Consider the following 12,569-nt stretch of genomic DNA (forward strand, 5'->3'; position numbering starts at 1 on the left):
TCACTATAATTTTAACAGGTCCATATGTATTGCATGGACAAAGGAGTATCCTCTCCTAACCCAGGATGTCAAACCCCCAGATGGTATTACCGTGTATAAAGGTAATTACACTTGTTATGCTAATTACGATGGAATAGGTAAATTCTTGGGTAACTTCTCCAAGGGGTATTGTGCTACCTACAGAAATGTCTCTATGGACTTGTTGCAGTTTCACACCAGGTCATTAGGGGATATTTACTGGTTGTGTGGGGATTTACAGCTAAGATCCAGAATGGACAAACAGTGGCGGGGGGAGTGTACTCTGGCTAAAGCTATTATGCCTATACATATCATTTCTGACACACACCTCGTCACCCATGGGTCCAAACACACTAAGGTTAAGCGTGACGCCCCAGTGAAAGGAAGTTTTGATCCTCATGTGTATATTGATGCCATTGGAGTGCCTAGGGGGGTGCCCAATGAGTTTAAAGCAAGGGATGAAGTTGCCGCAGGATTTGAATCAATTTTTACCATAGTTACCGCAAACAAGAATTTAAATTGGATAAATTACATTTATTATAATCAACAGCGTTTTGTTAATTACACCAGAGACGCCCTCCAGGGGTTGGCCGAACAGCTGCAGGCCACATCCCAAATGGCTTTCCAGAATAGAATGGCCCTAGATATGATCTTAGCCGAAAAAGGAGGGGTTTGTAAAATTTTGCCCGACACCATGACATGTTGTACCTATATCCCAGAAAACACAGGCCCTAATGGTAAAGTTACATTAGCCATAGAAAAATTAAATGACCTGTCTGAAGAATTAAAAAGGAATTCTGGGATAAAAGATCCCTGGGAAAGATGGTTTGGTTGGATGACAGGATGGCAAAAGGCTTTAATGCAGATTGGTATGGCTATACTAATTTTTCTTTTTATTTTTGCTCTTCTCTTTTGTTGTATCCTCCCATGTCTGAGAAAATCCCTCATGAAGACTGTTGACCAAGCGGCACCCACTTTCACCCATCTCGAAGTTGATGACCAAGATTTCCAAGACGTCAACTCACCCTGTCTGCCGCTGCAAACAATCCCTTTTGTTGATAAAGTGCAGGAATTCTAGGAAGGGACTAGCTTAGGGACAGCATCTGTCAGTGAATGGTAAAGGCCCCGTGTGGAGAAGTGGTGGGTTAGCTGCCATGGGACACCCATGGGTGTGAAGTGTTCGAGAGCCATACTGATGGATGAGTTAGCCTATTAGGGTCAGCTCTAGGGACAGACTTGCACTTTGCATTAACACCTAGCTAGCGGCCACGGGGTTTCTGTGCCTTTGGGTTAACACGTCTTCCTGGTACTAACTTAATAAAGTTTTTAGAATCTAACATTTCATAGGGGGGACTGATGTGGGATTATTAAAAATCTTTATTGTACTTGTATTGAATTATTGTACTAACTCCATTTTAACTTTATACTGTGATGATCCTCCATTTTGTCCTCCTAACCTGACTTCTTCGATCCTCCATTTTGTCCTCCTAACCTGACTTCTTCAATCCTCCATTTTGTCCTCATGACTTAACTTGTTCATTTTAAAACTACATTACGTGACTGAACTTCTCAACCCAATTAGTATAGTAGACAAAGACTGTGTTTCCTGCAAGGACAAGCACCAGGAGGTGCTGGCTACTCCTTAAACCTTGCTGGCTACTCCTTAGAACTTGTAAGATAGTATAGTTTGAAGGCCACGAGAATACAGTAGTAATGAAATGTTCTATTCATAAGAGACCTTGCACCTGGACATGAAGCCTGATATCATTGACCGTGTAAAATGACGCTTAGGACCCCCTTATCCCCACCCGTGTCCAGAATAATCCCACCTCTGGTGGGTGGACACGGGACTAACCTCTTAATTTTTTGAACCAATAGGTAAGACACTAACACCGACACTTAACAATTAATCCAATTGATGATGTTTATTTGCTGATATTCTAATAATCAATGATGACGCAAAATGCCTCTTAAAAGGGCCTGCGCGCCCGCTTTTACTTCACTTGCCAATAAACTTTCTCGAAGTTATTTTAACCTGAACCTTGTGTGTCAGACTTAATTACTTCAGCGTATATACGCAATTCAATTTATTGATTTGGACAGGAACAGATAGACATTTAAACATTTTGGTTTACTTTTTAAAAGTACCATAACAGTCTAACAACCCAGAAACCCCTATAGTGGCTGTCTGGTAGACTGACACTAGAGGTGGAGTTAACCCTCAAAGGTAAATATTGCAGTTTATTAAAAACTGCAATAATTACCGTTGCAGGGTTAAGGGTTCTGGGTGCCTGTAGTGTCCCTTTAAGATAGCCCCAGTTAACACAATAGGCTCCCTGCTGTGCCCTCACAGACTAAGAGGTATAATATACAAAATTACCTGCAGAAACCCCTTTCCCTGGACCTACATAATAGATATCCCTGGATAGCTCTTCACCGAGCACCCTTACTGTTCAAATAATGCCGTGATTCGAGGATCCGTGCCCAAGCTACAGAGTGTTAATTTTACCAGGTCACGGCTATTCTCCGATGCGGCTCAGAGTACCATGTGCGCGGCTGGCTTGTCCCTCCCAGTCTCACAAAACGTGGTCCTGGCGCTCTGTGGAGGAAAGCACCCAACACATTATATATAACTGGATAGCTCTTTACCCAGTGCCCTAACTGTCCACATAGTATCCTGATTGGTGGTTGGGGGACCGAGCAATACTCGATCAAAGATTCACTGGATCGTGGCAAAGACCCGATCTAGCAAACCGTTCCAGAGTGTTTCAGGGTATCTCCTGGTTAGGCGCTCAATGTGCAGAACAGGTCCAGCTGATCGGCATGGTCCCGCAATTCCAACTGGGAGGCAGAATAAGCATCCAGGGGGTCTCCATAACCCCTTCCAGGCCCATTGTCCGTAGGTAGGAGTCTGGCCTTCACGCCTCTACAAAAGGCAGTGGCACGTGAGCTTCCATCATAAATAGATCATAGATTGTAAGCTCGTTTGAGCAAGGTCTTCTGCACCTCTTGTCTCTTACATTCTGTATGTGAATTGCTTGTCAAATATCCCCATTCTATAATTGTGCAGCGCCAATGAATATGTTTGTGCTAATAATAATAATAATAATAATAATGTGTTTTTGTTTTTTCTCAGACCCCCAGTTTATACATTTTCTATAGCTTCCAATAACAGAGCTAAACATTCCGAATACAGCGGTAAAGACTGGAGACCAAAGAATATAGAAATAGTTTAGCACAGTGACTATGCCAAGCACACAGATTGAGGAGGTTCCCTCGCCCCTCAGTCCTGACTGTTACTTTATTGGTTGGGCAAGTGTCCTGTTTGGGACCCTCCTGAAGCAGCCTGTCTAAATAAAGGACAATTATAGTACATGTTATGATGTGCGCTTCCATGTTTGTATAATTTCTTCGAATTCCCATTTACCCACCAAATAAGATTGTATCACTGAGCACTGTGTCATTGTCTAGTCACGGCCTCTCAGTGTCACTGGGTCTCTTATTTTATTTTTTTTAAATTCTTTCTTTTTGCACACGATAGGTAAGGCAAGAATAATACAACTTTAAGGCTTGCGCAGAAGCCAATAGCCAATACTTCAACCTCGTACACACAATCATTGACAGTAGACGACAGCGCAAACCACCGTATAAATTCTGGAAAAAACTTATCCCCTATCGAGGATTTTATGGTTTCTTAAAATTCCACGCTGAGCCCTCGATAGGCATAGCCAGAGCAATATACCCGTGAGGCTATCGTATAAGATCAGAATACCCGGGCTCAAATTTGGAAATACAAATACTGACATCAGCCCACTTGCTATGCCTCGGTATAATTCTACATGTCTCGCCCCCTATCGTGGATTTTGTAATTTTATTCAGGCACTATATCTGTAGTAGGAGCCCTAAACATATCAATGCTTTAGTGAACTTTAGGCATCCTCAATTCTCCATCAGCATACTTATGCCTGTGAGAGAGAGAAAAAAATAAAAACACTGGGTCTCTTATTAATGGGAGCAGCTGGGAGATTTGGTACCTAGGGCTGGCTGAATGGATGGGGCAGGATATCTCTTCATGTGTCAGGGCTGAGCCTTCCCTTTCTATTGTTCAGGATAATTGGCTTTGTTACGAAGCCTCATGGGAGACGAAGTTGGGAGCGAGACAGGGAGATGGAGCAAGGGAGGGAGGATGCTGAGTCTGGTGATCTGAGCATCTAAACCAGGGAAGAGAGGAGGACACGGCAGGGAGTGGCGGCCAGACAGAGCTGGGAACCGATGCTGGAATTAGCTCTACACATCGCTTTCAGGGTGAGTTTCTGCAAATCAGGGCACTTACTGGATATTCAGGGTGTTACAGGGGCCCTTATTGGGTATTAGGGGTGTTACAGGGGCCCTTAGTGGATATCTGGGGTTGTTAAAGGGACCCTTACTGGATATCTGGGAGTGATACAGGGGCCCTTACTGGATATCTAGTGGTGTTAAAGGGCCCTTACTGGATATCTGGGGGTGTTACAGGGGCCCTTACGTGATATCTGGGGTGTTACCGGGGCCCTTACTGGATATCTGGGGGTGTTACTGGGGCCCTTACTGAATATCTGGGGGTGTTACCGGGGCCCTTACTGGATATCTGGAATCTGTTTTAGTGAATATTAAGTGGGATTATAGAGGATCTCTGAATATTAATAGTTCCTGGTTATTAATGGTTAATGGGAGGGGGATACAGGGGAATCCAGGCTATTAATGGTTAATGGGAGGGTGTTACAGGAGATTCCAGGATATTAATGGTTAATGAGAGGGGGTTACATGTGATTCCAGGATATTAATGGTTAATGGGAGGGTGTTACAGGTGATTCCAGGATATTAATGGTTAATTGGAGGGTGTTATAGGGATTCCAGGATATTAATGGTTAATGGGAGGGTGTTATAGGGATTCCAGGATATTAATGGTTAATGGGAGGGGGTTACAGGTGATTCCAGGATATTAATGGTTAATGGGAGGGTGTTACAGGGGATTCCAGGATATTAATGGTTAGTGGGAGGGGATTCCAGGATAGTAATGGTTAATGGGAGGGTGTTATAGGGATTCCAGGATGTTAATGGTTAATGGGAGGGTGTTACCAGGGATTCCAGGATATTAATGGTTAATGGGAGGGTGTTATAGGGATTCCAGGATATTAATGGTTAATGGGAGGGTGTTATAGGGATTCCAGGATATTAATGGTTAATGGGAGGGTGTTATAGGGATTCCAGGATATTAATGGTTAATGGGAGGGTGTTATAGGGATTCCAGGATATTAATGGTTAATGGGAGGGTGTTACAGGGGATTCCAGGATATTAATGGTTAATGGGAGGGTGTTACAGGGGATTCCAGGATATTAATGGTTAGAGGGAGGGGATTCCATGATATTAATTGTTAATGGGAGGGTGTTACAGGTGATTCCAGGATATTAATGGTTAATGGGAGGGGGTTACAGGGATTCCAGGATATGATTAGTTAATGGGAGGGTGTTATAGCGATTCCAGGATGTTAATGGGAGGGGCTTACAGGGGATTCCAGGATATTAATGGTTAATGGGAGGGGGATACAGGGGATTCCAAGATATTAATGGTTAATGGGAGGGGTATACAGGGGATTCCAGGATATTAATGGTTAATGGGATGGTGTTACAGGTGATTCCAGGATATTAATGGTTAATGGGAGCGGCTTACAGGGGAATCCAGAATATTAATGGTTAATGGGAGGGGGTTACAGGGATTCCAATATATTAATGGTTAATGGGAGGGGATTCCAGGATATTAATGGTTAATGGGAGGGTGTTACAGGGATTCCAGGATATTAATGGTTAATGGGAGGGGGTTACAGGGGATTCCAGGATATTAATGGTTAATGGGAGTGTGTTACAGGTGATTCCAGGATATTAATGGTTAATGGGAGCGGCTTACAGGGGAATCCAGAATATTAATGGTTAATGGGAGGGGGTTACAGGGATTCCAATATATTAATGGTTAATGGGAGGGGATTTCAGGATATTAATGGTTAATGGGAGGGTGTTACAGGGATTCCAGGATATTAATGGTTAATAGGAGGGGCTTACATGGGATTCCAGGATATTAATGGTTAATGGAAGGGGTTTACAGGGATTCCAGGATTTTAATGGTTAATGGGAGGGTGTTAAAGGGATTTCAGGCTATTAATGGTTAATGGGAGGGGGTTACAGGGGATTCCAGGATATTAATGGTTAATGAATGAAATGAAAATACCGAACCATCGGACCACCCCAGAGCGAAGTGTGTCCATTGTGAAGCCTTTCACACCATGTAACCGCAAACTAATTGACCATATAATCGTTACTTTGTATGTATCTGGGGGGTAACTGTTCGGCATACGAACAGCGTGACGGCGGCCATCTTACGCAAGAAAATCTCAGCGGTGTTAGGTCGTCGAGTGTCTTGAACTCAAATCGGACACTCGATTTCCCTAACACCGCTGAGAACTCCAGAACTCCGTAAATCCCGAACAGATGGGCCAACCAGCCCCCTTGTTCGGTAAAATAAATGTCCCGAACAAGGGGATTGATCCGAATGCAGGTTTAGCTCTGGATGGCAAGGATTTATATGCAATATATCTCCCGAACAGAGACCGACTGCAAGGCCAAACCGCATGGAGCCTTTTTCGGATACTACCTTGTGTGCGGTCGGTCAAATCGTCTCTACCACATAACTCCCGAACCCCTGGTCCGATCTGGGTGAATTTTCAATATGTTGGTCACCCAGATCAGGGCTACCAGAGGGTACCCATTGTATAACTCTATCTGACTGTTTTGGGGTACAACCAGAAATCGGGTTACAGGTATTCCAGGATATTAATGGTTAATGGGAGGGTGTAACAGGTGATTTCAGGATATTAATGGTTAGTGGGAGGGGGTTACAGGTATAAGTGGATTATGTGTCACACTGAGGGGAGGAGATGTGTGGGAGGTGCCGGTTACACTATTGCATACTGTACTAATTGATGTGAATCCCTCCCTTGCATGGGAGAAAGCTTTAAAAGAAGGATGTTGCTGTGACTGTTGCTATATGTTATTTTATTACTTGTTTCTGAGCCTCACTGGGATCTTTAGTGGAGATAACCTGTGAAAGACCAGCTCTCCGCTACAGTGTTACAGGGATTCCAGGATATTAATGGTTAATGGGAGGGTGTTACAGGGGATTCCAGGATATTAATGGTTAATGGGAGGGTGTTACAGGGGATTCCAGGATATTAATGGCTAATAGGAGGGTGTTACAGGTATTCCAGGATATTAATGGTTAATGGGAGGGTGTTACAGGGATTCCAGGATATTAGTGGTTAATGGGAGGGGGTTACAGGATATTAATGGTTAATGGGAGGGGGGTATAGGGATTCCAGGATATTAATGGTTAATGAGAGGGGGGTACAGGGATTCCTGGATATTAATGGTTAATGGGAGGGGGTACAGGGATTCCTAGATATTAATGGTTAATGGGAGGGGGTTACAGGGATTCCAGAATTCTTTTGGTGGTGGTGTATGCTCTATGGTTTGCGGGAGGAAGGGTTATTCGGGGTGTGCACGCTGCAATTTTTGGTAGTGCTGTATGCTTTGTGGTTTGTGGGAGGAAGGGTTATTCGTGGTGTTCATGCAAAGTTCTGGTGGCGCTGCATGTTGCGTGGTTTGGGGAGCCTGGGCTATTCGGGGTGTCCATACTTGTAGCTATGAAGAGAGACTTCCATTAACGATGCATCTGCTGAGAATATTAAAATATTGACCTCTTTTTTCCATTTCTCCTACAGCCGAGGGCCATGGCGGGCTTCAGGAAGCTTGCCGTCTCTGTCAGTGCTCTCCTCACTCTTGTGGCACTAAAGATCTACATTGATATGACTTATACGTTTCCCTCGGGCACTGGCCCGCTATTAGGCACCATCCAAACTCCTAGAAACACCCTGATACTCTTAGAAGCTCTGCGAGGCCAGGAGAATGAGTCTATTTTTGCCCTTCGCGACCTGGCTCAGAAGCTCCGAAAGGTGGTCATTGAGTCAGATGCCCTGTGGAACAGCAAAGAGCTACATCTATTAAATCATAAGGGACTGAAAGCCTGGACTTGTCAGAAAGAGAAACAGCATTTAAAAGATCCCAATACATATCCAGACTCCCTGAAAGACTTTCTGCTATATGGAGGAGAATGCAGGAACCAAGAGATACTGATAGACCAGCCAAACAAATGTCCTCTTAACAAGACTTTTCTTCTTCTGGCCATCAAGTCTTCTCCTCAAAATTTTGCCCAACGGCAAGCTGTAAGAGACAGCTGGGGTAAAGAGAGAGATTATGGCGGACACCAGGTCAGACTTGTCTTCCTTCTTGGTGTTGCACCTGGACCTGACCTATCTTCACTTTTGTGGTACGAGAACAAACATTCCCAAGATCTTCTCCAGTGGGCCTTCCTGGACACCTTCTTCAACTTGACTTTGAAGGACCAGTTGTTCCTAGGTTGGGCAAGGGTACGATGCCCAGGAGCCAGTTACATCCTTAAAGGGGATGATGATGTTTTTGTCCATATGCCTGAAATTGTGCACCAGCTATCCTTGATGGATAGAAAGAATCCTCACGCTCTTTATATGGGAGATGTGGTTATGGACGCCAACCCTTATAGAGACCCCCGAAGCAAGTACTTTATCCCATCATCCTATTACACTGGATCATATCCCCCATATGCAGGAGGAGGCGGGTATGTTTTTTCTGGGATCTTCATCCATTGGTTGTACTTGGTGTCACAGCTTGTGGTTCCATTCCCCATTGATGATGTCTACACAGGGATGTGTTTCATGGCTTTGGGGGTGAGTCCCTTAAAGCACCCAGGATTCCGGACATTTCATGTTCCAGGAGACAAGAGCACTGCAAAATGCCCCAAACAGCAGCTTCTTTTAGTACATCGTAAAACACCCCAGGAAATGCTGAAGATGTGGGGGGAACCGATGGCCAATATGGCTCCATGCTGATACTGGAAAGAACAGAGACCTATGATTCTGCACTTTATCCTAATAGTATATCTTCACTATTACCGCCCTAACACGACTACTGTCACAATTATTCAATTTGCCCTATGGCTCTGTATTCCTGCATGGACACTGTATCCTCATCTATTCACTCTGCTATTCCTGCATCTTCAGCCAGTGTCGCAACTACTGTATTCTGCAGCAGTCTGCTTCCAACCTTCTGTCCCGCCACTGAGTGCCTTTCTCGCTGCTATTTTATATTCAGTCTCCTCTCAATGAGTGCCTTCTGCCAGAGCCCACACCCACTGAGTGCTTCTCCCCTGAGCTCCACTCAGTGAGTTCCTTCTCCTGGCCTGTGACTCTCTGCTATTTTGTATCCAGTGTTTACACTCAATGAGTGCCTTCTCCTGTCCTCCATATCTGCTATTTTGTGTCCAGACTCAGTGATTGCTTTCCTCTTTCCTGTTGTGCATGCAGACTTTTGAAGGCTCCACTTTGGGCCAGAAAGAGGTATAAGTCCCCATTCCTGCAGCGCTAATCTCCTGAGCATGTAACAATTTGGGCTAGAAAATATCCACTGTAACGTGCCGCCATGTTCCCGGTGAGCCAGTTGAAGGAGGGACTATTTTTTACTAACTATTCAAAAGGCTGAATTCTCAGACAGAACACCCATGATCTTTGCTAGATAAGCATGGCCAAGTATCTTGGCCGCTGGGGATCTATCTTTTTGGCTCCCTGACTCCGATCATTAATACCTACATAACACAGAACCCCAAAGAAAGGTGTCAGATTGAGGAGAGATCCATACCCCCATCTCTGGTCACAGGTGGTCATTAGGAATCACAGGGTGCAGGCTGACCCTAGAATTGGATTAGTCACCCCATATACTGCACCCGATGTTCTCTGTGAATTACCAAATAATGCAGTGTTACACATCTGATTCATTGACCCTTTAAACCAGGGATTACCAAGCACTCTCACTGTACAGGGCCAATTCCAGCTGGTGCACGCGTTCATTTTGGCCACCATGTGTTTAACCGCATTTTTGGTGCAGGTGGATGGCACCACTTTAAAATAAACACGGCATCCAAAACTATTCCTACAAACAAGGGAATTTTTCTTTACGTCATCTTTTAGCAACGGTCCCCTCAAGACTATTTTTAATACAATAATCCTTTCATCAAGTATTGAAAGGAAATAGATTTTTGTTGTTGTTAAATGAAGTATATGTTAAAAAAAAAAAAAAAAGAGAGAAAACCTTTAGTATATGACAGGATCCTTCAGCCATGTGGTGTTTGAAAACGGACAGTCTCTATGGTCTTCCCAGCTTCACTCCCTCCACGGAATCAGGGAAGACTGTCTGCCTTCAAACACTGCCTGGCCCAAGGTGCATGTACATGGCTGAAGGATCCTCTCATATGCTAAACAGAGTGATGCGTTTTATTTATATATATATATTATTTTTTACATATACTAGATTTTAAAAATTCTGCTTCATTTTAAAGGCTTCAAGCTATGATTATTTTATTAATTGAGATGTCTGTTGTCCTATAAAGCGGAACTGTCACTTTCTTGAAATATGTCCCATTGAATAAAACGCAGAAAATCACCTATAACTTGTGTTAATCTTTTTTTTTTTTAATGAGATGTTCTGTTTTCTTTTCCATTTATATTAATGATTCAGCAAATTAATCCACTTTAGACAAGGCATCGCCATGGCAAACATTGCAAATAAAGAGTAGAAATAGATACATTGTTTCATGTCTCTTCCTCACTGTATGCGCTCTCTATGCCGACTGCCAGGTGTAATAGGCGGAGATTTATACCAATGATTGGCAGGCAGCTAAGATGGTGGCGCCCAGTAACAGGATAGAGAGATGTGGATTTTTATATCTAATTTTTTTTTTTTTTTACAGCTCACAGGTGGCATATTTTGTTACGTATAGGGATAAATAACCATAATTAAAAGTCTTGGGAAGCAACTTTAAGATATGCAGAATTTCCATAAAAACGTGGCGTGCTATTCTTATCACATTACCAGTCACTGAAAATGGCTGACGAGCACAGTAGATTCCCATTTTGTTGTCCACGTGCCACAAGATCTTAAAATGGCCCCATTTTGTTCTCGCACACCTGCATTGTGAATATACCAGTATTCAGACAACCGGTAACTAAAGATGTGATGTGTAGAGGAAGGCAGCAAAACCATCGATGGAGACCTTTATGTAACAATCGGAATTATTCCCTCATTTCAGAAATGCTGGGAATACAAGGGAGTTTCAAATTCTAGACCAAAGTAGCCAAACAGAAAACAGAATTAACTTGGTGAATTTTTCAAATTGGGCTATTTTGAACGAACATAGAAATTTGCTTTGAATTCCCAGCGACTCACTTTAGTAAATAACTCTGTATATCTCTCTCTCTGTCTTTTTCGGCTAAGCTAATTCAAATCAAAGGAACACTATAGGGTCAGGAACACAAAGATGTATTCCAGACCCTATGGTGTTAAAACCACAATCTAGCCCCTCCTGCCCCCCTTACTTCTATTCAAGTCTGCAGCTGTTGGCTCTGTCCCATATCTGCCTGCTTGGCTGACATAATCCAAAGTGATTATCTGAGCCAATCACAATGCTTTCCCATAGGATTGGCTAAGACTGACAAAGAGGCAGATCAGGGGAAGAGCCAGCACAAGTCAAACACAGCTCTGCCCAATCAGCATCTCCTCATAGAGATGCATTGAATCAATGCATCTCTATGAGGAAAGTTCAGTGTCTCCATGCAGAGGGTGGAGACACTGAATGTCAGTCACACTGTGCAGCACTGCCCCAGGAAGCACCTCTAGCAGCCATCTGAGGAGTGGCCAGTGGAGGTATCCCTAGGCTGTAATGTATACACTGCAGTTTCTCTGACAGTGTTTACAGCAAAAAGACTGAAGGGAATGATTCTACTCACCAGAACAAATTCAATAAGCTGTTGTTCTGGTGACTATAGTGTCCCTTTAATATCTGTATGTTGCAAGTATTGTTTTAATCTGGTTAATGGAAATACATTTCATGTGGCATTCTTACTGTCGACAGACATAATATTGGTTTCATCACAACGGACAGCCGGCGATCAGATTAGACATTCAAGGTAAAAACGCGCACATCTTCTTGAATGTTGTGATATATACACTCTATCATGGGATAATCAGCTGAAACTTACAGCCCCCCCAAAACCATGTATTCAGTTACAGAAGCCCTGCACCCGTCACAATACCCAGTGGGGACCCACAGTCCACAACAAACTTGCAATTTATTACCCTCAGATTTCACCAATCTCCATTTCTTGTCGACATCTTCCATCTTACAGACCTACTCCATCAATCACACTTACCTTCTCTTACAATCTTTAGAGAGAAAAAAAAAATTACTCTCACTACTCACCTACCAAATCTTAATTAATATCATAAAAAAAATCTCATTTAGATTATATTATAAACAGAAATAAAATGCATTTCAAATGTCACAATGTATCTGGCACACACTGCCACTGTCCACGCTT

The 12,569-nt window shown here is 43.3% G+C and overlaps 1 protein-coding gene across 1 annotated transcript; it reads left to right on the plus strand.

Annotated features, from left to right (window-relative positions):
- Window positions 1–4,085: 4,085 nt before the first annotated feature.
- On the plus strand, window positions 4,086–10,236 carry B3GNT8 (UDP-GlcNAc:betaGal beta-1,3-N-acetylglucosaminyltransferase 8). The gene is made up of 2 exons (XM_063433229.1): window positions 4,086–4,323; window positions 7,827–10,236. The coding sequence occupies exons 1-2, from the start codon at window positions 4,291–4,293 to the stop codon at window positions 9,027–9,029; spliced, it is 1,236 nt and encodes a 411-aa protein (XP_063289299.1). The 5' UTR covers window positions 4,086–4,290; the 3' UTR covers window positions 9,030–10,236.
- Window positions 10,237–12,569: the final 2,333 nt, after the last annotated feature.

This window comes from Pelobates fuscus, chromosome 9 (assembly GCF_036172605.1).
Source record: "Pelobates fuscus isolate aPelFus1 chromosome 9, aPelFus1.pri, whole genome shotgun sequence".
Lineage (NCBI taxonomy): Eukaryota > Metazoa > Chordata > Amphibia > Anura > Pelobatidae > Pelobates > Pelobates fuscus.